General features: G+C 42.7%; 1 protein-coding gene across 2 annotated transcripts in view; it reads right to left on the bottom strand.

Moving 5' to 3' along the window:
- Positions 1–27,173, bottom strand: part of MSRA (methionine sulfoxide reductase A) — a 226,277-nt gene that overhangs the window by 113,751 nt on the left and 85,353 nt on the right. For both annotated transcript variants that reach the window (XM_085574370.1, XM_031504479.3), the window contains one exon: positions 9,092–9,211. In XM_085574370.1, the coding sequence (XP_085430496.1) occupies positions 9,092–9,211 (120 nt within the window). The remainder of the gene's footprint in view (positions 1–9,091; positions 9,212–27,173) is intronic.

Genomic DNA, 27,173 nt, shown 5'->3' with positions numbered 1-27,173 from the left:
ATGACAGTCAATGATAATTCAAACTTTCAGTTTAGCCCATGGTACCTGTTACCTCTCAGGATGAATAAAGCAAATTTGTGGCCAGGAGAAATCAGGATCTCCTTAATCCCAGGTCATGGATCACCTTTTTGCTCTCTACAACACGCTGACAAAACAGCCTCAAGCTGCCTCAGGGAGGTTTAGCTTGGATATTAGGAACAATTTCTTTATGGAAAGGGTTATCACACACTGGCTCAGGCTGCCCAGGGCAGAGGGGGAGTGACCATCCCTGGAGTGTCCAAACAACGTGTGGATGTGGCACTTGGGAGCGTGGTTTGGTGGTCCTGCTGGTTGATGGTTGGACTCAATGATCTCAGATTTTTTTTTCCAAACTTTCCAACTTTTCCAGCTTTACGGATTCCGTGAATGGAGGTCATGAAGTACCAGGAACAGGAATGCATCTCTATTTTTCATGGCTCACAAGATCCCTGAGAGGAAGGACCAACCCCATCCATATCATGCTCCAGTGAAACCCCAGGAACAGCCTGGGAACCCAAAGACAGCAGAATCAAAGCTGTTTTCCATTCCCTTCCTCTCTACTCCAACCCAGGCAGTGACATCTCTCTACACACTGAAATCATTGATTTTCATATTAGTTATAATCCTCCTAAGCCTTGATTTCTCCAACTGTCTGCACAATCTTTTCTCTCAGCCTAACACAACACTTTGGGAGTAAAGGACATTCTTTTTTTCCTCTGCTTTCCCCACCAAGGTCCCAGTCCACACCAAGTCCGGCATTCAGAACATTAAACCCCCTTTTTTAGCATTTTTGTTCTGCTGCTGCACTTTTTTTGCAGAAAGCAAAGCTTTCCTAGATTTTATGGAAATGTGACATTAGGAGAGAATCACTCGAAGGCATTTCAGCTACAATTAACATTCTTCACTCCTCAGAAAGAAAATAAAAACAGCTTCTAATTGAATCGCTTGACTGAGTAAACATTGGATTAAACTGAGAGGGGAAAGAGTCGACAAAAAACTCCAGTTGGACAAATGTTGGGATTTGGGTTTGTTTTCCCAGGAACATTGGATGTGTGTGGATACACTGTGGGCACGTGTGGGAACACAGACACTGCCACTGCCACGATGCTTTTCTGGGCTCAGTAAAAGGCACAGAAATGTCTCCAGGCAGAGAACCTAATGATTCCTTCTTGATTTTTCCAAGACAGAGTATTCCATGGATTTAAAAGGGATGGTTTGGAATGTCAGTACAGACAACACACCTCAGAAGGATTGAAAACAAGAGCAGGGCACTGCAAAGAGTGCACTGAGCTTCTAAGAGCAAAATATTCCTTGCTAAGTAAAAGTCTAGGATGAGTCCTGGCTATGTAGAATGATGGAATTAGAATGGTTTGGGTTGCAAGAGACTTTAAATTCTGACCCCTGCCATGGCTAGGGACACCTTTCCCCATCCCAGGTTGTTCCAAGTCCTGCCCAGCCTGGCCTTGGATGCTGCCAAGGATCCAGGGGCAGCCACAGCTTCTCTGGGAATTCTATCCCAGCTTCTCAGCACTCTCACAGGGAAGAATTTCTTCCTAGTATCCCATCTAAACCTACTCTGTCACTGTAAACCCATTCCCCCTTGTCCTGTCCCTCCAGTCTCTTGTAAAAATTCCCTCTTCATCTTTCTTGTAGGCTCCCTTCAGACACTTCTGTGTATTCCCTTTGTTTTTAACGAAGAAGCTGCTTTAGAAACCAAACAGGAAAATCCTTTAGTTGCTCTATCCAAGGCAGGCAGCTTCTCCTCCTTTGGAAGGACGGGTTTAAGGTCAGACACCTCAGGCTGGTCACTCTGTCCACATCTCCAGGCTGAAGTGACCTCATCCATGTAGAAATCAGGTTTGCTCTGAGTGCTGCAGGAACCAGATCACCTTCAGGATCCCTAATTCCAAGATCACAGTTTGGTAGACTCAGTAAGTGGCTTTGTAGTTTATTTTTACTTTACAAGTGTCTCCAGAGCAAAAACAAGTACAAGGAGTACAAGAAATACAAGAAATTCAAAAAGTAAGGGACCCCACTGGCTGCCATAACAACAGTGAGCTTGTTGATAACATCATTTTCACCAACTCACCAAACTCTTCTAGTGCAGGTGGCCACAGTTCACATCACAACTTTAATCCTGAGTAGATGAATCACAGCAACTATTTGAACTATTGGGTAAGAAAAAACATGTCCTGACAGCAGCCTTGTGCATAAGGGATATTTTCAGACCTCCTATGGCAGATCTGCCTTTTTTTACCCCATCACTTTGTATTTTCATCGCTCTGAGCCCTACTGATGGTACAAAGGTACAGCACATCACTATGGAATACTCATAAAGAAGGGAAGACTATCAGTAAAGGAAATATTCCCTTCCTCCTCAGAATAAATACTTAATTTCCAGACATCTTGATTTGTAGCTGCCAAGAATTAACCTTTAGCAAAATATCCTTTAACAAGTTCTCTTTGAAACTTCCTGCACGGGTTCAGCACTGGAGTTAATGAACCCCCAATTTCCCTTCCTATTTGTGAATGCCAGGAATAAAATTGTATTAAAGAGGTGGATAAACAAATTAATACGGAAAAGGTCATCAGTGATGATTAAAAGACTAAATCATTAATACCTGGAAGCTGGGAGGTAAATGAAGACAGAACTTGGTCTGGTTTGGGTGGGAAGGGACCCTAAAGCTGATCCAGGTCCAAGCCCTGCCATAGGCTGGATGCTGCTCCTTAGCCCACGTTGTTCCAAGCCCCATCCAGCCCAAGTCTTGCTGATTTCTGCTGGAGTAGATTCTCAGATCAGCAGCATCCTTGGTGTGATTCAGCACAGCAGGTATATTCCAAACAATCCAATATCCTCCCTTTCTCTTATTCTTTTTCTGAGATTCTATATCCAAGGAATTTCCAGAAAAGTAGCTTAAATAAAATGGGGGTTTGGTTCCTGAGTAAAGGGCAAAATAAAACTTCGGGTGACCCAGTTATCCCAGCAATGGCCAAGGTATTCCATTAAACATCCTGGGGTCATGAGATGAGTGATCCACCCTCCCTCCTGCCCCTGTTGTAGGAGCAGCCAGGTTCCAGACAGGAAGATACAATTTTTGGAAAGGGTTTTGAAGTCAATGAGGAAAAACCAGCAGGAGCCTCAGCTGTACTTCAATTATCTTTTGTCAGAAGCATTTTGGGTGCCTTGTGGGTTATCCCTGGGGCTCTGCAGGCAAAGATCTCTGCTGTAGTATTAAAAATAATTAACTGAGCCTTACAAATCATTTAAGAGGGGGGTTGCACCCTATTATTGTAGCGAAGGTGCACACAGATGGAAATGATGGAAATTCTATCACTTTGGGTGTTCAAATAAAAATTGGATGAGTCTTTTCCATTGCTTACACCCAGTGCTTCCAACCTGAAAGATGCAAAGAGATGGATTCTACTTTGCAATAGGTTTTGATGTTTCATCCAGAAGTTTGCAGGTGCCATCCTACACCTTCCCTAATCCCAGCCCCATGATCTGCCCTTTTTTAGTGCACCAAAGCTTCTGAAAGGCTTTTGTCTCTTTTGTCTCTCTGCAAAGAATTCACCTACAATGGATGCGCTCAAATCTTAGCCCACAACAAATCGATGAGGAATCCAGGAACACCCTTGAGCTCTGGCTATCCCCAAAATCCTTCTCCAAATATCCTTTAGATTGTTTTTGCTGCAGTGCACCACAGCCATGAGGATCCAAAGATTTTGCCTTTCCTTTCACTGGATCGAGTTCTTGTCTTCTTCATGGACTAAATTCTCCTCAGCTGGAGGAAGCTGAGGTAAAAGTGTGAGTGTCTGCAAAGGTGAGACAGAGCACAACTTCACTATCAAAATTTACTTATTAAAAGCTGAACTGCAACAGCTTGGGCACAGCTGAGCAAATAGAAGTTCAACTCCTGTGGTTTGATAATTTAATTATTCATCCAACACCTAGAAACTGTGCATGTCACTTGCAGAATTATTCAAAATCTTAATCACCTCGGTGGGACAAGAGTCAATTTCCAAACTTTTCTATGCCAGCACAGGAAGATGTTTCATAAAATAAGCAAGTCAAAGGGGGTGATGTTTGCACAGAGTAATTGCAGTGCTCTCCCAATTTCAGGAAAAATATATTATCAGACATATCCACACTGACACCACAGCATTTCAGTCCTGTGCCTGAAAGGAAGGAAGATTTCATCTGGGAGAATGAGCAGCAGGAGCAGCAAAAGAACAGGAACACAACCACAATAAACAAGAAAAGCAGGGAAAATACCAACATGTTCCATCACCTGCTTTAATTCCAGAGTCACGGTCTCCCAAGAGCTGCAGCTTCTCCCTGGTTTCATAGATAGTGGTTTGGGATGGAAGAGAACTTAAAATCCATCTCTTTCCATCTCCTCTGCCATGGGAACTATCCCAGGTTGCTCCAAGCCCTGTCCAACCTGGTCTTGGACACTTCCAGGGATCCAGGGGCAGCCACAGCTTCTCTGGGCACCCTGTGCCAGGGCCCTGCCACCCTCACAGGCAAGGATTTATTCCCAAAATCTACCAGCTGTAGTAACTACCAATTCTGGGAGCACAGTTTGAACACAGACTAACTGCCTTTGTAGCTTATTTTTTATTTACAAGGTCTCCACACCAAAAACCAAAAAGAACGAAAAGCAGGGAGCACCCCCCACTGGCTACAACAACAGACTGAGCTTTTTTATAACACCATTTTCACAAACACAACATGTTCTGATACTTAAAAAGAAGCAGCTCTGTGTTGCATCTTCTATTTTCAGGCCCAGTGACACGGGGAACATCTCTGCCCAATCCTGCATGGAGTCTCCTGTGAAAATGAAGCTCCTTTGGGAGCTTCCTGTAGGCTCCAGGTCAGAAGATTTTGTCTTTGACTTACTCTGTAATGGCTCTTTCAACCTCTGGGGCTCCCACATTTTCATCTTATATATATCTTTAATAAAGCAGGAGACGGGAAAGATGGAAACAACACATCTCAGTGGAATAAAATTCAAATAAAGTTGTTAATAATAAATAATATATTTGGTATTTATATTGCTGCTACAACACAAGCCTGTGCTTGTGGGCAATGCTGGGACAAACAGATGAAAGGAGAAGAGGACAGCAGTGAGGCTATTAGGATTTTAAATTTGCCACAAGGCACAATCAGGTATCTAAATAATAAATATCACTTAAGTTTCTTCAAGCCTGAACCAGACAAGGCATTAACGCTGAGAAGTCAAATTCTGAGATGGAAAAGTGATCTCAACCTTGATTACAGATCTCCATCAGAGCTCCCTCAGCAGAGCTGCTGCCATCCCTTGTGGACAAGGAGCTTTTTTGTTTTTCAGGCAGTGGCAAATTTATTTACCATTTATTTACCATGAAAAATACATAGTTATTCTGCCTTTCAATTTAAATGACAAATCTACAGACCCCATTTCTGCTTCCTGGATTTTAAGGTGTAATAAAGTTTCCTTGTTCAACTTCTCTGCTGAAAAAAAAAAAAAAACATGTCAGTAGTGTCAGCTTTGAAAATTTGGAGGTAGAGCTGCAGAGGAGCAGGTAAGTAAAATTCAGTGCATCTGTTGGGTTCTTGTTGCCAAGGTTTTATCATTACAGCAGCATCTGCCATCACCTTTCCAAATTATTTTTGAAGTGAAATTGCTACATTCATTTTATTTCATGACTTAGCAATTCAATGGAGGACAAATTATAGTTTCTAGGGTCACATCAAGGTTTAGATGCACATCCAGGAGGATCCTAGGATGATAATCTCATGATTGCAGAGATACAACTTGTTCCAACTGTTCTAGCTAACAAAAATTACAGATTTTCTACAAAATCCTGTTCTTCAATTGCTACAAAAAAATACACAAAACAGTAATTCCCACATTTCATGACATTAACTTTGATTGATGCAGTATTTTGTACTTTGGCTGACCTTCCTTTCCTTTCTCACAGGTGAACTGTGGGGGAAAAAAAGGGGAGAGGTGGAGCAATTGGCCAATCCTATCAAGGCACAGATCAAGGGCATGGTGAACACTGAGACTCTTCACAGTCATTAAAATTCCTATATCCTGTTCTTATAAGGATAAAAAAAAAAGACCAGACAAAGGCACAACAGGAATCTATTCTCTTGACAGCAATTTAATAATAGAAGAAAATGTTCTGAGCCACTCTCATTACTGCTTGGAAACTTTAATCTTCAGGACTTAGTTCCTGTCCGTGGAAACCTTCAGATCCCTTTTACAAGCTACAGAAAGGGAAGCGAATATTTGTCGTTTAATTATACATTTAAACACTTTGGAGAACCACAGCCACTTTGGAAGAGTGCTGCAGTGTCCATTTGAAGGGTTCTCCAAGGAATACAAGGCCATGCCTGAACATCAGGAGAGTCACAAATTCATCCCAGACCTGCTGCTCCGGAGCCAGGCTGGGAGAGCTGGGGATGTTCACCTGGAGAAAAGAAGGATCCAAGGAGAGCTCAGAGCCACTTCCAGGGCCTAAAGGGGCTCCAGGAGAGTTGGAGAGGGACTGGGGACAAGGGATGGAGGGACAGGACACAAGGAATGCTGCACACTGCCAAAGGGCAGGGATGGGTGGGATATTGGGAAGAAATTCCTGGTTCTGAGGGTGGTGAGGCCCTGGCACAGGTTTCCCAGAAAAATTGTGGCTGTCCCTGGATCCCTGGAAGTGTCCAAGGCCAGGCTGGACAGGGCTTAGAGGAACCTGGGATAGTGCAAGGTGTCCCTGCCCATGGCAGGGGGTGTAACTGCATGAGCTTTAAGGTCACTTCCCACCCAAAATCATTCAAAAATTCCAGGATAGTTGATAGTTGATAGTTTGTCACGGGACATTCTTCTATATTTTTGGGGAAGGGCAAATCTGCAAAGCCAAGAACTTTCCTATATTACATTTTTTTCTTTATTGCCATCAACAACTCCTGAAAAATTCCCATCAGGTTTCCCATTGTTGCCTTTAATACCAACAAATATGTAAAATTAACCCCACATTACGCAGCCAAACCCTCCCCACATCTTTCTACCCTTAAATAACAACATCCCAACCAGCACCATGCTCTGGGCTTATGGAAATATCTTGGGAAATCACCAGCTGACCACAGGAACAGGAGGTAACAGAGTAAGAAATTAATTTTCCCTTTCCCTACTCTCTTCTATCAGCTATTTAGAAGCCTTCCAGGTGACCTTTGGAAGCCAGGACATTTTAAGGAGAACTGGAAATCCAATATGGAAGAATCAGTCAAAAGAATAATTCTTTGTCAAGAGGCAGTAGTATTCCTCAGAAAAACATGGATTTTCTGCTCAGGAGATGTGAAACAACCTCACAGCCAAATATTTTACACAACTCAGAGCAGAAACAAACTCTGTTTGGCACATTTTTATATTGAATTGCTAACTATTAGAAAATATGATTTGTGCATGAGAGAAAATGCCTCAGAAAGATGAGAATTGACAAGATTATAAATTGGTTTAATTCAGTGAATCTCAGCCTTCTAACTAATATCATATAATAACCAGACGTGCTTTATTTTTCTGTACATTCCAGTCACTGAAGATAAATAAAGAAAACAACTGAGAGTAAACCCAAATGACCTGCTCACATGTGAACAGCCTGAACCACAAGCCTATAAACGACCCTGTTTTTAAGGAAATCATCGTTAGCTGCATATTTTATATGGTAATTGTACATCCCCAGTTTATGAATAACAACAGCAGAGTTCTTCCCTTCTGATTTCAGTGCCACTTGAGCTATGCAGATTTCTAAAAGCTTATGAATATACAGAGCAACAGAATTGTTCTGAACATCTGTAAGCAAAATATGAAAAGATGTTTGGTGCTGAATGAACATCCTGGGTTGTCTAATGCTGGCCAAAAATGGTGTATTTATGTATTAGGAGAACGCACTGAAAATAGCTCCAAATCCTGCACACCCTCCAGAAGGGTTTTTCAGATTGTTTTCTGTATGGCTGTCACCAGAAAATGGAAAAAGAATTTTCCATTTCATTCTAATCTAATTTAATTTCCCTTCCCCCATAAAATGGAAGAATAATTTTCCATTCCATTCCAATTTAATTCCCTTCCCTTCCCTTCCCTTCCCTTCCCATTTCCATGTCCATTTCCATGTCCATTTCCATTTCCATTTCCATTCCATTCCATTCCATTCCATTCCATTCCAATTTCATTTTCTTTCCTTTTCCTTTCCTTTTCCTTTCCTTTTTCCTTTTGTTTTCCTTTTCCCTTTTGTTTTTCCCTTTCCCTTTCCCTTTCCCTTTCCCTTCCCATTTCCATTTCCATTTCCATTTCCATTTCCATTTCCATTTCCATTTCTTTCCCTTCCCCTCCTATTTCCATTCCATTCCATTCCATTCCATTCCATTCCATTCCATTTCTATTCCATTCCATTCCACTCTGTTCCACCTCAAATCATCCCTTTTCCCACTTTTCACAATTTCCAGCAAGTTTCTGCCTTTTTGCCTGCCTTGCAGCACCTCTGCACAGGGCTCCAAGTGCCCATTATTTGCTCGTGTCACTTTTCACACTCTTTCCATGAAGCCCATGTTAGAGCTTGTCACTAAGAACCTGCCCCCAGTGTCAGCATTTGGCATAAAAATGTTAACAAGAAAATAAACCAAAAAAAAAAAAATGAAACTTCCAAGTGAGTGCAGGAAAGATAGGATTTTTCCCACCAGCAGCATTAGTTGGCTGACAGGGGTTCTGTGGTCAGATCGCAGAAAGAAACTGTGTTGGGGTTTTGTAGTGTAGAGTGAAAAATAAATGCAAGGGTTTGGCCTGGAAATGACAGGATGGTGTGCACTGAACTGTGTGAAGAATTAACAGATTATTAATCAGAACAGAATATTTGTTCATACATTGACTCATTAATCATTAGGAGACAGCAATGGGATGGGCATCCATAGATTTCAGTATCATTTAGGACGTAAAGCCATCCCCAAACCTTAGTCACTGCAGTCACTCATTTCACTCTTTGTTGTCATTCATAATTCAGGATTCCACTCCTGATCCTTAAAAACCAAGGAGGAAAGACTCACCTGAGCAGACCTCTTTGTAGGTAGGGTTTGGGGTATGTCCTCCTGCATAACCCACTTGAGTGGAATAGACTCCTTTCTGCCTCCAGAACTTCCTCTCAGCTCCCCAGAAACAGCCCATACCTGAAGAGGGCACAAAACACACTTTGTGAGGTCAAAACCTGCCAATACTCAATCATTCATTTGCATAGTAATTAACACAGGGTGTAGCGGAAGGAACATCTATAGGCAGCACCGGCTGGTCAAGTGTTGTCCAAGTTTATTTATAGGGTAACTATAAGGAGAAATCCATTCTGCATCAGAGCACAACTCAAACACAGCTTGATTTATGCTTCTGAATATCAATTTATCACAGAGGGCAAACCTTGAAAGGGTTTGAAGGCCCAAACAAGGAGAAATATCATGCACACACACAAAAAAAGTTTCTTATAAGGCAATTGAGCGGTTTGTGCAGCACCATTTTTACCTGAAGTGATTAGGAAGCTGTCAAAACACAATAATTTGTATTAATGGCAAACAGTTATTTAATTTTCTGCTTTCAGGAAGAGGTGTAAGCAATAATGGATTATATTATATTACATGTTATAAAAAGGGAAAAATGCTTCAGCTTAACAATTTATGCACAGAGATATTTGATGTTCAGACAAGAATCTTGTAGTCATTCACCCCCATGGCCAATTATCAAAGAACATCAGACTGTTTAATGGTGTAAATTAAAACCTCTTCTGGTCAAAGGAATTAAGGAACAAGCATCACCAACACTGACAATTGTCTGATGGCTTAGTTAAATAAATGTTTAAGGGACTATTTATTAGAGTTTTTATTTAGAGTTTCATGGAGTTTCTAGTATTGTCAAGCTGGAGCAATGATTTTCCTTTTCAATGGTAACATCCTGTTCTAATTCCCTTTCTAAAACAGTTGAAATAAAGGCAGTAAAAATAAACTAAACATTAAATATACTATTTCTATATACACAGAAATCAGTGATCCATGAAGGTTTTCTCCAGGTAACACTGCAGATATGACAGGTTAAAAAGTCACAGAAATGATCCTTCAAAGCACAACCAGAACAGCAGAGCAGCCCCTCCTCCAACCTTGATGGCTCACAATGTTCCTTCTTTGAACATTCAGAGATTAAATTCAAATTTAAGTTTTCATGCTCCAAAAAGTACAGAACTGGGATTTCTAATTCAGATGCTTAAGCAAACTGCAGGAACTAAAACACAAGGCTGCTCCTGAGGATCTTGGAAAGAGGCAGGAACCTCTTGAGGACAACTCCTGCAGAAGATACAAACTGATGGTGAAATTGCAGTTATTGACTCTTGATTACAGAGATAACCAGAGCTCTTGGACGTGGGTTCCTTACCTAAATCAGGCTGGTGTCTCCAAGTCCCATCCAGCCTGGCCTTGGACATTTCCAGGGATCCAGGGGCAGCCACAGCTTCTCTGGGCAGCCTGTGCCAGGGCCTCATCACCCTCACAGGGAAGCATTTTTTCCCAATATCCCATCTATCCCTGCCCTCTGGCAGTGGGAAGCCATTCCCTGTGTCCTGTCCCTCCATCTCTTGTCCCAAGTCCCTCTCCAGCTCTCCTGGAGCCCCTTTAGGCCCTGGAAGGGGCTCTGAGCTGTTCCTGGATTCTTCTCTTCTCCAGGTGAGCATCCCCAGCTCTCCCAGCCTGGCTCCAGAGCAGAGGGGCCACTGAAGCTCCCATGGAATTGGGCACACCAAGGCTGCATGAAACTGCTTCCAAGGGTGATTTAACTTGTTCTGGGGGCTTTTCCTTAGATCTCAAGTCTATAGCTGCATGAGACACATGGAAAGTAAACTTCTGTCCAGCTCTAATACTTCAGTGCTTTGCATCCTTAATATTCCTAGGGAAGTTTGAGCTCCAGCTGCCTGAAATCCCAGCTGTGCCCGCAGCAGGTGAGGCTGAGGCTCTCACAGAAATAGCTCTGGAGGCAATTTAGCAAACTACCACTGGCTGGAGAAACACACTGAGGGGTGGCCAAGGAGCAACATCATCCATGGCAAGGAATGGGACAGATCCACATTTTCTTCCACATCATATTCCTAGGCCAGCACCTGAGTGTGAATGAGCAGCCCAAGATTAAGAGGACAGCCCAAACTCAGGTTTGAGCTCAGATACAGGCCCAACTTCAAATACAAAGGAGCAATGCTCATTCTTAGTGCTATTTTTCAGGGATTTTAATGCTCAGTAAATCCCTAATGTTGCTGTTGAAAGCCCTGATCATCAGAGCTGTGGCTGATGACGTGATCAATAACTATTATTTGGGATTCTCTCATTGATAATTGTGTCTGACCCCTCTTTCCAGGGCAGGGGTGGAGTCCTCATCCCTGGTGGGATTTAAAAGCCCTGTGGATGTGGCTCTTGGGGACGTGGGTCAGCGGTGGCCTTGACAGTGCTGGGGGATGGTTGGACTTGATCTTGGAGGGCTTTTCCAACCTGAACTATTTTGTGAATCTGTGGATTTGACCAGTGACCTGTGTCCCCATCATGGACCCCTCCATTTTTCCCTCTTCCAGCTGATGCCCAAGTTCATTGTGCCGCCCTTTCCCAGGGAGAGAAGGATTTGATTCTCCTGAAGAACAGCTCTCATCATTTTCTCAAGTGTGCTGCCACCTCACACAAACAATAAATCCTCCCATCCCCGAGAACAGATAAAATTGAAATCTTTGTCATAATAAAACAACCTGCTGGTAAAGAGACATCATTTACAACAATCCAGCACTAAATTGCTTTCCCCAGCATTAATCCGTTCAGCTGATGTTTGTTATTCTGCTAAAGTGGTGCCACGTTCGACAGAGAAATTGTCATAAGGAGAGAAATATTAACAATAAAATCCCACATAATATTCTGGAATTAGACATGTGAGCTCACGGAGTGCCTGTTTTCCAGAGCATTGGCTGCCTCAAGCCATGGTTAATATGGACAATAATTACCAAAACAGGGAAATAATTTCAGTTCAAGATTTCACATGGTCTTGCAGTACAAAAAGAAAAAAGTTTACTTCCCTTAATTATTACTACTTTAGTAAGGAAACTGAAGAAATAAATAATTTAAATAAGAAATTTAAATAATTAAATAAAAACTCAGAGGGGGAAACAAATAAGTAAAACAAAACAAAACAAAAAAAAGGAGGTAAAGAGCCATAAAAGCAAAATAAGCCACCCATATTATAATTTAAAACTCAAAAACATGAATGTGATTTTAAACTATTCATGAAGTGATTTGCATAATACCCAGTAGTGGGGAAGTGAGAGCAGCTTTGGGTTACAGTGGGAGCTTCCAGAGGCTTCCTAAGAGGAAGAAAAAAAAAAAGGAACCACAGGGAAACACTCATGCTACTAGAAAAAAAAAAAAAAAGTCTTATTTGAACATAATGGGTATTGCAGAGGAGTGTTTAAGCACTGAAGACATTTGTCACTTTTTAATTGCTAATTTGCAAAACAAAAACAAGAATAGTGATGGATTTTGACTGACTCTTTATTGAAATTTGAAAAGGTGTTTAATATTTTTTTTCTGGGTTTGAACTTCAAACCCAAACAGATTCAGACAAGAATCTTTAAACATTCAAGCATGCCTATGAAAAAATATTAATCAAACAATTGGGATTAAATTATACAATCTGTATTCCTTTCCAGCATCCACATCCATTTTCTCCAGATATTCTCTTTATGGATCCATACTCCTATAGATCCTCTGAACAAGGTTTTTTGTCACCAAGGACCCTGTGTTTCCATAAGCAACCCTGTAATTTGCATGTTCCTAATAAATAGTCAGCATAAACTGAAATATTCTTCTAAAGTAATTAAAGCAAAGAGCGACTATGATAAGGGAGATAAGCACCCCATTCTTAGAGATAAAAAAAAATTGAAATATTCCAAGACAGAGCAGAGTAGAACCCCAGGTGTTAGCAGGGATGAGCAGCTTTATGGATTAACCACATTGACCATGTCTCCATTGGCTGCACAGGAGCTTCAACATCCAGGGATTCATTAATTTGCCTAAATGGAGACGTTTAGGATCATTTGAGATGCCTGAGGATATCTTGGACATGGACATTTCTTGCCCTGGGCAAAATTTGTGTGCACATGGCTGACATAAATGATCTAAAACTCGGGAGAGACACGGGAAAGGGCAGGCAAAACACTCATGGACATGGCAAATGGAACTCTTGGAATCAGGGAATGGTTTGGGTGGGAAGGGACCTTAGAGATCATCAAGTCCCACACCCTGACATGGGCAAGGACACCTTGCACTATCCCAGGCTGATCCAAGCCCTGTCCAGCCTGGCCTTGGACACTTCCAGGGATCCAGGGGCAGCCACAGCTTCTCTGGGCACCCTGTGCCAGTGCCTCACCACCCTCAGAACCAGGAATTCCTTCCCAATATCCATCTATCCCTGCTCTTTGGCAGTGTGCAGCCATTCCCTGTGTCCTGCCCCTCCATGCCTTGTCCCAAGTCCCTCTCCAGCTCTCCTGGAGCCCCTTTAGGCCCTGGAAGGGGCTCTGAGCTCTCCCTAGATCCTTCTCGTCTCCAGCCTGGACATTCACAGCTCTCCCAGCCTGGATCCAGAGGGGCTCCAGGCTTTGGAGCATCTCTGTGGCCTCCTCTGGACTCCCTCCAGCAGCTCCACATCCTCCTGATATTGTGGATCCCATAGCTCCAGGTGCATCGCACCAGAGGATCCCATTTGCGGATTTTAAGGCAGGAGAAACCAGTCCCTACCGCAGACACAGACATTACAAAACCCTGAGAGTCTCTGAATCTGAAGATGAATCAAATCTCCCAAAATACAGTGATTTGTGTCTGAGACTTGTCTATTTCTCTTCCACATCCATAAAAAATGACCAGCTCAACCAGCTCAGTAGGACTCTGTGCTGCAGAGATGAATCCCAGACAAAATTATTAATTCCAAAGTTATCTATCCTCATAATAATGTTCACAGCTTGCAGTATTGTTAATTCCTTTTTTTTTGTGTACTACGTACAGAAGCCGTCAAAGAGCACCAAAAAAGCGACTGGAAAACTTATTTGAAAATTATTCAGCATTCCAGACATTTTTCCCCAATCCCACAAGGAACTCCACGATCTCCAAAGGAAACCTTTCCTCACCTTTGTTCTGATCTCTTCTCCAAAGCCTGTTCCTACCATATCTGAATGATCCTTGTCTCCACAAAGATTCCCTGATGTAAATTCCTATTTATGATTCCATTATGCAAATGAGCACAGGCAGTAAATTTGCATCAGAAGGGTGTTCCTGATCCAAACTCCAGCCTCACAAGCTGCACCCATTCTGTGCTAATTAACATCCATTAACTCCAAGCTTCGGGGACTCTCAGCTTCCCATTAATTCCATTTATTTAAAGAAGCTCACAGCAGGTGCATTGTGTTCTATACTGGCCAATTTTCATTTCTTAAAATGTACACATATACAATGTTTTCATTTGTGCAATTTTTTTTTAATGCCTTTTGTCCTTTATCTTTGTGGAATATCCTTCTCTGACGGCATCAGGTGCAGACACACCTGACTCCCCACTGACCTTTCCCTCCTGCCAGCTTTATTTCCAAGCCTTCCCTCTCCCTGCCTTCCCAGCAGTCCAACAGGACATCCAGAAGACTCCTTTTTTTTTTTTTTTTGTCATATTTTGAAGAATGAATGCATTATTTCCTTGGCATGCCAAGCCTCTCCTGGCCTGCTGCCCACCATCCCTACACCCACACTTCAAGGCACTTTTCCATGCAGCAGATTAAGGAGCTGTTCCCATGCCAGCAATGCTTCGCTGAGGAAGATGAACTGCAAAGGACACGGATCCTGCTCCTCCTTCTGTTAGCAGGATTTCGGGATATATTCCACCAGCTGGGAGGGGCGTGTGGGGTGGGGGGGGAAATGTCAGCTTTAAATATAATAAAACGTGCTGGGAGAACAAAGAGCAGAGTCCTGGAAAATTCTTCCCAATGCCCAGAAGAGAGGAAGAAGCGGGATAAGATCTTTCCAGACAGAGAAACCTCTCATGCCAGGCTCTGCTCGGAGTCCCTGGGAGCAGTGGCTGTGCCAGCTGCTCCAGTGCCACAGGATCCAGCCACAGGCTGCTCCCATACATCGAGGCAGAAAAGGACAGCCAAGAGCACATCCCACCGGCTACCTCAGAGCTTCCTGCCCGAGCCAGCATCTCCGGGAGCTGGAGGCACAGCTGCCAGGATCCTGCTTCCCTTGGCCAGCACAGGACTTGGCCCAGATTTTGAATACGATTGATTTTGTTCCCTCTATAAAATCTGGAGAAGGAAATGTTCAGCTGCTTTAATCTGAATTTTTTGTTGTTGTTGTTGTTTCCCCCTTCCTCGTCCTTCCTCAGCTGGAAGGAATAAATTGAGCCTCGGCAAGTTCCATCCCTATAGAATGATGCTTATTCCATACATTTCAGCCAAATGCCGAGTGTGATTGGCATTTTCCTCCTTTAAAAACTGTGGAGAGCAGTTGGTACAGCTGATTGATTGAAGACAGTCCAAGTACTGATATTTCTGAGCACAGAGCCAAAGTGGTATTGATGCTCTGTGCTCTGAAATCATGGCAACCATTAATTCTTAGAACTTCTCAGGCTGAAGAGGGACCTTGGCTTCACCAAGGAAGGTCAGGATGAGACCTTGGTGAGCACTGTTGTGTTCCCTCCCCAAAAAACATGGGCAAGTAGGTGGCAAGGAAGCTGTGATGGGAGCCTGCAGATCTCTGGAGGATCTGTTGGAAAAAGTCCACAGGAATCCACAGAGATGCTCCAAAGGTTGGAGCCCCTCTGCTCTGGAGCCAGGCTGGGAGAGCTGGGGGTGCTCACCTGGAGAAGAGAAGGATCCAGAGAGACTCAGAGCCCCTTCCAGGGCCTAAAGGGACTCCAGGAGAGCTGGAGAGGGACTTGGGACAAGGGATGGAGGGACAGAACACAGGGAATGGCTTCCTACTGCCCTTCCCAATATCCCATCTATCCCTGCCTACAGAGGGCAGGCATAGATGGGATATTAGGAAGGAATTCCTGGCACAGGCACAGGTTTCCCAGAAAAGTGTTGTCTGCCCCTGGATTCCTGGAGGTGTTCAAGGTTGGACAAGACTTGGAGCAGCCTGGGATAGTGGAAGGTGTCCCTGCCCATGTCAGGGGGTGGGCCTGGATGAGCTTTAAGGTCCCTTTCCACCCAAACCATTCTGTGAGTCCATGACACATCCCTCATTGGATAATCAAATAAAAATGTCCTGGGAACCCAGGAGAACATCCAGCATATCCAGTTGACACACAGTGGATGTTCACCTGGCTACAATAATTTTTCTGGACTTTATATAACTCCATAGCACCAATAACGCTATAGCACTAGATTTCCAAGAGATTAACTTTTGTTCTCTAGAGGAAAATATTCCCGTCAGTCCCTTTGGCTCCACTCTGATTGTGGACAAAAACCCAAGAGCAAACTGGATCTCAAATCCCTTGGGAATTGAGCGGATACAGCATTGTTGAACACTTTGATACTGTCTGTGCACTTACACAACTCTTATTAATAGCTTGAAAATATAAAATTATCAAAGCCATGTCCTCAAGATAAAAATATAGCATGAAACTACCCCAGAGCCTTTGTTCTGAGTTTTTTTTAAGGTCTTGTTGAGGATCTGGAAAGAATTCCAGAGTCAGATTGAAATGCACTCTCATCTTTTGCACAGCACTGAGATAGGTAGGGTGCTTTGGAAGCCATCTGGATCCATATAGGATTAATGTTATCAATCAGGATTTTAAAGAAAATTGTACCATTGATACCCTCAGGGGTTTCACATCCAACAGCCCTGAATATCTGAGCAATCACAGAATATTTGAGATCACTGGGAAATAATCAGCTAAGAAATAGTTGGGAGGAATAGGGGGAAAAAACGGTGAAACAGAACAAGTTGAGCTGAAAGAAATAAAACTGCTGATGACAGATGGCATTAAGAGGATGATCTTCCTCGATGAGCGTTGGCTCTAATGCTCCAACAGGGTTGATAAATATGTTGAACAGCTTGCCTGGGGCAAGTCAAACAAAGCCCTGGGCAAGAAATTTAAAATGCAGTTTGCCTAACAGAGCAACTAAAGAGGAATTTCTTGGCTCGCCGTTTTGCCAAGATGTGTTCTGTTCACACTGCATGAATTCCCAAGGAAACTGTTGGGTTTGCTTCTTTTTTTTTTTTCCATAGGAGAAGCAGAAGCCTCATGTTCATTCAAATTAACAAATGCCCAGGAAATTGGTTCCTGCCTGTGGCTGCTGACGTTGGACGCGGGCGTGGGCACGTGTTTCTGTACGGATGGATGTTTGGATAAAAGCTGCACAACAGATTATTGCAAAGGAAAAGCAGATTATCATCAGAGGGAAGGAATATTTTGCTGTCAAGAGAAAAACTGCCATGTTTTCAGCATGGGAAATGTGTCAGAAGGATGATTTTGGAAAAAAAACCCTTGAAGACAACAGCACTCAAACTGGGAAAAGCAATGGGGAGATACAGAAAACTATTTCAAAATGTGTTTATCAAACCCATCCTAAAGCATGTTACAAGTTATAAATAATACAAACTCAAGAGGATTCAAACAAAGCTGAAGCCAATATCCAGAATGTTAATAAGGCACAAAGCACAGTTGCTCTGAACTTCCCAGGCAGAACACAAGAGGTTTCACATATTCCTATTTCAATGCAATTTTGAGCTTAACCAGCAGAGAGCAGGGACAGACCCAAGTCAGTGAATCCCAGCACTTCTCAGGGTGGCCTTATTCACTGCCTCCATATCCTTTCCTGCCCAAAATGCAGGAATATTTAAACTATTTTTGTCCTGAAAATCCAGAGAGCTGCTTTCTGGTGACTCCACACAATAAAATTCCACCATCAAAATTCTCTGGAAAACTTACCTCTAATTCCCAGAAACTGGAAGATGCAACCCAGCCAAAAAATCATTTCTGGTGACCTGAAAGGTTCTCATCACACAAAAGCAGCAGAGGCCAAACTTTGTGACATTTGAGAGCTGGCCCAGAATGTCCCTGTGCCTATGACACTTCTCCAAACCTGGTAGAGCCAGGAGAACAATGGTGCACCTCAACTTCCACTCATGAGCAGCACCTGGACCCTCCAGAAGTTCACTGTGTATCCGAATAATCGGAATCTCAATAATCCACTTTTCAGGAAGAGAAGGAGAACTTGTGCGAGTGAAGAAAGCCAAGAGCATTGTCAGTTCTTCCCTCTCTTTTTCCTTAATCTTGGGGTGCAGACTTTGTTTCTAATCATTGCAAATAATCAAGCCTGATTTAATTGAATTATAATATATTAAATATTATTTAAATACACAAGTGAGATATGAGTGGTACCAAAGCAAACAAAGAATCCTTTTTGGAAAAATACCGAAGGATCCCAATTACAGGTTTTGTTTAAAATCTCTTTTTCATGCCTTGCCTGTGACTTTAAAAAGTTGGACTCGATGATCTGAGAGGTCTTTTCCAACCTTATTGATCCTCTGATTTTGTGTCTGTTGACTAAGACAAACACCACTTGATAAAACTCTGTAATTTCAAACTTTTTCCTTCCTGTATTTTGCTTGGTTTGTATTCTTCAGTAAAAACTTGGGATTGGTCAAGGGAATGGTCATGGCCCCAAGGTTACCCCAAGGTTACAGTGCTCTCAGGCACAGGGTGGGATTGTTGGGGTGTCCTGTGCCAGGTCATGAATTCCATGATCCTGGTTGGTCTCTTCCAATTCAGGATATTTCACCATTCTCTGAAGATCAAGCATGAGAGAACAGGAATCAGGAATGTCTAACAACAAATAGGGAATTAATCCAAAAACAGTTCAAAGTCTTACTCCCCAAGGTTTCCGTCCTAAAAATTGTATTTGGTCTTTGATCATAGAAACATCACAGACCCCAGAATGGTTTGGGTTGGAAAGGACCTTAAAGCTGCTCTCATTCCACACTCCTTCCATTAGACCAGGCCGAGGTGCAGTCTAGTCCATAGATTAGAAGATTAGATCAAGTTTCGTTCATGAAAATTAACTAAAATCTGTCTACTTGGCTTTGTCTAAATCATCAATTCAATTATATTTGGACAGGTGGAGCACTGGGAAAAACGAGATGAGCAGGAGGATTTGGGAATTCAAGGCTGAACTCAGACTCTAAAAGGTTTTCTCTCTGAAGCTGATTTCCATCATTAGTGGTGTTGCTATTTTCCAACCCACAGCACATAAAATCTTTGCCACAGATTTGAATTCCACTGTGCTGTTCTGGGTACAAATGCAGAACAAAAGAGCAACATCCCCAAAAGTTGACTTTTTCTATTTACAGGGTCATTCGTATTCCTACATTCCATAAACATCAAAGAGAACTGTCACAAACTGTAAAATTCAGAAAGGGGAAACCAATAAACACCTGTTTCCTTTCATGTTTGGGGATTTGGGAATGCAGCTGATTGAATGTTTGTGTCTGGGATCAACAGGCAGCATTTTTCATGAACAACTGACTGACATCCAAAGCAATATTGCACCACAAATGGATCTGACCTGCAGGAAAGAAGAGCTATTCACAAAGCGGGAACAATCAGTCCTTAAGTGCAAAGTGTTGGGATTCAAATTGCTTCTGTTTCATGTCCAATCCATTGAAGAGTCATCTTGAGGAGTTCTGTAGATACCTGATATTTCTTGGCCACAAATATGATGACTGAAGTATCCCAAGGACACAGAACAAAATGTCAAGGTTTATGGTCAAAAATCTGATTCCTCCAACTATTTGTTTACTCCTTCTAATTTCTCTCACCAAATAAATGACTTGAGCAATGAAAATGTGATGAGTAAAAGCATCAGAAGTTCTTAGCCCAGCCCTGAATTGTCCAAAAACTGAATCAAAACTTATCATAGAATGGTTTGGGTTTGAAGGGACCTTAAAGCTCATCCTGTTCCACCCCCTGCCATGGGCAGAGTCATCTTCCACTATCCCAGGCTGCTCCAAGCCCCATCCAGCCTGGTCTTGGACACTTTCAGGGATCCAGGAGCAGCCACAGCTTCTCTGGGCAACCTTAGGGCCTCCCCACCCTCACAGGGAAGGATTCCTTGCTAATATCCAATTTAAATCTGTTCTCTGTCAGTTTGGAGCCATTCCCTCTTGTCCTGTTGCTCCAGGTCTTATTCCAAATTCCCTCTCCAGTTTTCTTTCAGGTTCCCTTCAGGTACTGGAAGGGGCAAGTAGGTCACACTAAAGCATCTTTTCTCCAGGCTGAACAATCCCAATCCTCTCAGCCTTTCCCACAGCTGAGCTGCACCATCCCTCTGATCATCCTGGTGCCTCCTCTGGACTCTCTCCAGCAGCTCCACATCCCTCTGATGTTGGAGCCCAGGGCTGGAGCAGCTCTGCAGGTGGGGTCTCACCTGAGGGGGGCAGAGGAGCAGAATCCCCCCATCCCCTGCTTCCCACTGAGGTTTCTGGGCTGGCTGAGGTTTCATGTCCAGCTCTCACCCAACTGGGACCCCCAGGTCCTTCTCCCAAGCCTGTTCCATCCCTTCATCCCCAGCCTGGATTGATCCCAGCGGCTGACCCAACCCAGGTGCAGCACCTTAATCTGAATGAGCAGAGCAGAAAGCCCAAAGATTCAGGTACTAATCATGCCTCAACTCGGCCACCCTCCTCTGTTCTTTCAAGACGAGAACAGTTTCTTAATATATTATGTTTCCAAAGTCTGTTAGGGATAAAAAGAACCGCTGCTACAATAATGCAGTGAAGAGATTGAGATAGAGCTACACGGTCCTATCATCAAGCTGATTATTTGCTTCATTGCAAAGCATCACATCTTTAGTTCAGCCATTGATTTGAGGCTTTCAAATCATTTTGTGATCTTCCTTCACTCTGAGCATTCCAGTGCTTGGCAGAGATTCATTTTAGATCATCCCCGGTCATTTGCCACACTTTAGTGCTCCACTACTCAAGTAGAACTTGATATACACAGAAAATAAGAGATGTCATCAGCCTGTGTAATCCATTTCATATAAATCCATCTCTGCAATAACACCGAAGCCTTACCCTTGTCTTGTGAAAATCTCTCTAATCTCCCAAGCCACCTTGGGGAGCTTGAGATAGAGAGAAGCAAAACAAAATATATTCCACTCTTATAAAAGCAAAGAGCCACGTTTTGTTACCAGCAAAATAGGAATCACTTCTAGGGCCTTGCTACAGAAAATAATAACTTGTTTACAAGGTTTGTTTACTGCAAGGAATAGAAAAATTGACTTTTCTTTCCTTTTTTTTCTGATGACTATTGCCGAGTTAAATGAACTGCCATAGCGACATTCAGCAAAAGTAATCTCATATTCCTTATTATATTCGTAGCCTTAGATTTCAAACAACGACAGAAAGCTGTAGGCACCCTGACAATTATTTAAACCTACAATCTATAATTGCTCAGGAACAAAAAAATAATTACATTCATATAACAAGCAATTCAACAAGCAGCCCTTTCGTCCTCCTTTCCCCTTAACCCTTTTCCAAAACAATAAATGCCTTCCAAGAGCACCTAGATCATTCAAATGGATCTATTTTGAACTATAGCTGTCCTTAATGGAAATGTGGAAGTTCCAAGAGTTATTTTCTCATCTCTTGCAAGGCAATGCAATGATGGTGAGCTCTTACTTGCAAAAGAGAATAACTCTTCCTACCCATCTCCAAAAAAAACCCAAAAGATAATTACTCAAGAAAATACCAGAGTAGATTGTTAAAGAAAAACTAATTTATATCCAGAGGGGCATACAGAGGCCAAATATTAATGTGGTTAGTCATTTACCCATCGTGCAGCACAATCATTCCCAAGAAACCTGGGCTGACAGGGCTGGAAATAAAGGAACTATAAAAAACACTGAGGCAGAGTGGCACCAATGGCTTGGCAAAGGAATTGCCATCACTCACAGCAAAGTCCATGACCTGCAGCTCTCCAGATCCGTGCTTTCCTTAGACATCCCAAAAAAAGCAAATTAAGATCTCTTTATCTACCCCAGGGATAAACCCCATCCCACTGGGAGAGTCTGAGTGTCACCATTCTAACATTTAAATCCCTGCATTTGTCCTCTCTTGGCTCATCAGGAAAATTCCACAGAGTCACCCAAGTGAATCCAATCCTGCTGGGCAGCTGGATATTGGAGTCAGGGATTCTCTGGAGCCTTGGGATGTCCTGAGCTGGTGTAAATCCAGAGACTGATGGTGCATGAGGGACAGACACAGGGCCAACAACATCCCTTCCACACTTTCCATCCCAGAAGAGTCAAAAAAACTGGGTGACCATTAGACAAACGAGGCTCCATGTCACCCCTTTGGACACCAGGAGGACACCCTGGCCTCTCTCCATCCCTGTCCATAAATGCCATCCCGAATTCCAAACGCATTCCAGCATTCCACTCCAGCTCCATCCCCTCGACTCGAGCACGTGTCTGCTTCTGCATAATTCATTACATGACTCTCAATAATTTTCAGTCAAGGTTCAAGCAGGAATATGTCACACCAGGATTAGATTATTTATGAGCATAATGTTGGACGTAAGCCAATGACACACCAATAAATTTTATCTCCAAGCCTGACACATCTCATGCTGTTTTCCCTGGCTCACAAACAAATAACTACGCCTGTCTCAGAATTACGTGCATTCAACTTAAATCAGATTTTTTTTTTTTTTTTTTTTGTGGTAAAATCTTATCTTGCTTGAAAAACTGATCATGTTGTTTCATTCTTCCAGAGATGAAGTTTTGCCTTCATTTCCCAAGTGTGTCCTGCACAGACAACAAAATCAGGGATTCCAGAATAAAAATCTGGAATAAGGTGCTGTTTGAGCCTCCTCCAGGATGAAGTTTTTACTCTTTTCAAAAGACAAAACACTTGTATCACCCAGGAAAAGCATAGCCTGTACCAACCAGCATTAATGGCCATTGAAAATAATCTAATATGAGCACTACCCAAATAAAAGAATAAATAATGTACCATTAATACATAAAAGAACATTATATATAAACGTTTATTAATATAAATATTGTTACATAAATAGGTATTGGGACATAAAGGATTCTCCTCCAGTCTCATGCAAACTTAGAAAAACTGCATTTAAATCTCCACTATTTGTGTTCACATGTGGCAAAAAGTGCCCGAGCTCCCACGACAGTCACTGGAAATCCAGTTCCAATGGAATACAATGACCTTTAAGGCCACTTCCAACCCAAACTATTCTGGAATTCTGGGATTCTATTCCAACTGAGCACTCCACGTTTCAGGAGTATTTCTGAGCCAGTATTTTAAAAGTTGGTGAAGGCTTTTGTATCTTTGATCTATCTAATGATATATTTTCTCAATAACTTCATCAGGTGAGAAAAACTCCTGAAAATCAGGAAAATCACTCTAAATTCTCCCAAACTCAATAACCCAATAGTAAGTAATCCATATTTTTTAATATAGAACCCTCTTGCTCAGTCTCACATGCCCAGATCTAAAATTTCCAGACTGTGCCAGCAGCCTTGTGGAGATAAATCCATTAGGACCCGCTGAAAACACTTTGTGGATGTCACAATACATCTAAAATTATCAAAACAGCACCATTTTCCCCCTCCAAAAACCCTCTTACATATTTTTTTCGTGTCTAAACAGAATAAATCATCAGCCCTCCATGTGTTTTATTCCATGTCACCACTATCTGTGCTTTATTAGCAGGAAACCAAGGATAAATCCAATGGTAACTGTGCCCATCCCAGCACATAAACAAACACACACACACAAATATATCTCCTGCAAAGCAGCATCAATCTGATCAGGGCAGCCTCTAGTCATTAACAGGATAATTTACTTCTATTTCCAACTTAAACCAAGTCAGAATGATGCTAAGCATATGTTCCTCCTGCTCATTGATATACTCCTATTTATCACAGGCAAGGAATTGCTTCTCTGTAAGGTTTTTGCAATTGCTCAAGGTGCTCGTGCTGACTTTTTTTTGCACGGGAAATAAACCAATAAATGGATAAAGTAAAAGAATAAAAAATCCTAAATAAAATGTTACAAAAATTTAAAAATTAATATTTAGATAAATATGAAAATAATAATCTTCTTCAAGACAATTCCTGCTGTTGGAGATCATCGAGCCATACCCCAGAAGTCATGGAAATAAACTGTGTCTCTTCTACTCCTTTCTGTGGCAATACCCCCAAAACATAATTAAAAGGGTGTTTTAAGGTGAATGATGCTGATTAAAAAGCTGCAGTCTGACTTTTAAAAACCCCTAAATCTTCCCTAATGTGGAATAGCCACTCTAAGCAGAAATCCACAAAAAGCTGGATTCTTCATTACCTCAAGAAACCTAAATTAACATAAAAAAACTCCCTAATGGAGAAGCACAGAGATTGTGTTTGAAGGCCACATTACTTTAGTTTTCTGAAGGAAAAAGAGATGTGGCTCCTTTGAAAGCAAAGGATGTTTTGCAGGGTTGTGTTCATCAAGGACATCTTTTGCTTTGTGTTAGGGATATTTTATTGCCCCTTATTAGCGTTTAGAAATGTCAGGAAATTACTTTGGTGAAGACAAAGCAGAACTGTAGCATTTTGTTTTTATCAGGGTCTCCTTGCCCAGTGCTTTGCCCATTTACATTCCCACAAAGCTGATGCACAATTCCATCAAATCAGAGCAGCACCATTAAAACACAATGCCCAGGATATTCCACTGGACAAGAGAAACTGAGTATTGAGATTTTTATTTCAAAAGGTCCCAGAGTTATGGGATTTTTCTGTGTTTATCACCTTATTTTACAACAGGTTTAGGGGTAAATTTTCAGTTCAGGGCTTTTCTGCCTAGGCTTTAAAATCTAAACAGAGAACATTCCCTGGCAGTGACTTAAACAACCTAGAGGTTTGACCAGCAAGCCAGAGCATCTCACTTCAGGCAAGCTTGTGAGGAAGAAGGATTTGGGGATGGTGGTGAAGGAAAAGATGGACCTGACCATGAGTACCCCCCATGTCCTGGGCTGATCCCCCAGCATGGGCAGCAGGGGATGGGGGGATTCTGCCCCACTCAGGTGAGACCCCACCTGCAGAGCTGCCTCCAGATCTGGGCTCCAATATCAGGAGGATGTGGAGCTGCTGGAGAAAGTCCAGAGGAGGCCACGGAGATGCTCCAGAGCTGGAGCCCCTCTGTTCCAGAACCAGGCTGGGAGAGCTGGGGGTGCTGACCTGGAAAAGAGAAGGATCCAGGGAGAGCTCAGAGCCCCTTCCAGGGCCTAAAGGGGCTCCAGGAGAGCTGGAGAGAGACTTGGGACAAGGGATGGAGGGACAGGACACAGGGAATGGCTGCACACTGCCAGAGGGCAGAGATGGATGGGATATTAGGAAGGAATTCCTGGCTCTGAGGGTGGTGAGGCCCTGGCACAGGCTGCCCAGAGAAGCTGTGACTGCCCCTGGATTCCTGGCAGTGCCCAAGGCCAGGCTGGATGGGTTTGGAGCAGCCTGGGATAGTGCAAGGTGTCTCTGCCCTTGGCCAGGGGTGGGACTGGATGAGCTCTAAGGTCCCTTCCCACCCAAACCATTCCATGATTCCATGTTTAGACACTGGCTGCAATAATGATGAACAGCAGGGGTTGGGAGCTGGGCTGAGTTTCAGCCCTCTGGAAGAGGCAACCAAAATACAAAATCAGTTCTGGAAGAGAGGAAAAAGGAAAATGGCAGCTAAGGTTAGATTTCTTTAATAAACACTCTGGAAAGGTAAGAATGGGTCCATAATTTGGTTTAGGGACAGAGCAGTCTCCCTTTAGGCCATTCCCTTTTGTTATGCCCTGACTTCCCAGGTTTTTCTCTCATCCCAGAACTGCAGAAATGCTGTGTCCATTTTCCCATCACTATAAAACAGGAAAAAAACAGGACAGCATTAATTCCTGAAAACAGGACAGCATTAGAACCTCAGAACTCTGCTATGCCAGCCAATTAATACACTTCCTTCTCTTTTCCACATGCAGAAAGAGAATTAACAAGAGGGACATGAATCCCTTCTGCAGTAAATTCCCTCTGGCTCTCAATTCTCCCACAGCGTGATCCTTGCCCATGTGATGATATTGCTGTGCATGTTTCTGCTCCATTTGGGTCAGAGCAAACACACCCATTTCAACATTATCAAGTCTTACATTTTCTTCAGATAGAGATAAAACATCTTCTGATGTGTACAATTGTTTTTTAGTTTTCTTTTTTTTTTTCTTTGCAAAAAAATTGCTTGTTCTATTTCCACTCTCTTAAAAAAAAAAAAAAAAAAAAAAAAGGAAATAAAAAAAAAGGTGTTTCTCTTGGGGGCCAAACTTTGTTTCCTGTGATTTTCTTTTCCTGGTGAAAAATATTAATTGAAAACTCAACTGGACCAAAAGACTTCCTAACACTGGTTCATCTCTGACACGGCCACCAGCAGCTGTTCCAGGGGGAATGAAAAGAAACTCTGTATGGATTTCTCTGTTCTTGAACCCATCATCCCACTTCCAAGGGAATTTCTCTTAGTTGAGAAGTTGCCTTAATGAAGCTTTTATCCACAGAAACAGAATGGTTTGGGCTGGAGGGGCATTAAAGCTCACCCTGTTCCAGGGATAAATTCCACTACCCCAGGTTGCTCCAAGCCCCGTCCAACCTTTATGGGAAGGAGTCAAAACCACCAAGAGCAGGGTGCGTTGGAGGAGCTCAGTTTTCCAAGAGCCCCAAGGAACAGGCTGAGACCTCGCTGGACAATCCTGGTGGACCCTGGTTTAATTTTTAAATAACCTCTGGAAGCAGTGGGAACGCAATCGTGACAGGACACAGCAACTCAGGGAAAACACAATAATGACACAGCTCCATGGAATTACTGGAATGTGCTGCTGTCTAATAAGTGCAGAGCAGAAGGTGACCAGGCCTGGATCCGTCTGCCAGCTCTGAAATATCCATAATTAGACCTTATCAGTTCCTTAACATCCTATTTCTGTCTGCACTTTGTTTACATGAAGAAACCAATTATCCCATTACAAGCCAGTCTCTGTCAAGCAAATACAGCTCACTGTGCT

This window comes from Lonchura striata, chromosome 3, assembly GCF_050655825.1.
Source record: "Lonchura striata isolate lonStrDom1 chromosome 3, ASM5065582v1, whole genome shotgun sequence".
In the NCBI taxonomy this organism is placed as follows: domain Eukaryota; kingdom Metazoa; phylum Chordata; class Aves; order Passeriformes; family Estrildidae; genus Lonchura; species Lonchura striata.
The sequence above is the reverse complement of the archived record's forward strand: the minus strand, read 5'-3'. Positions and strand labels throughout refer to the sequence as shown.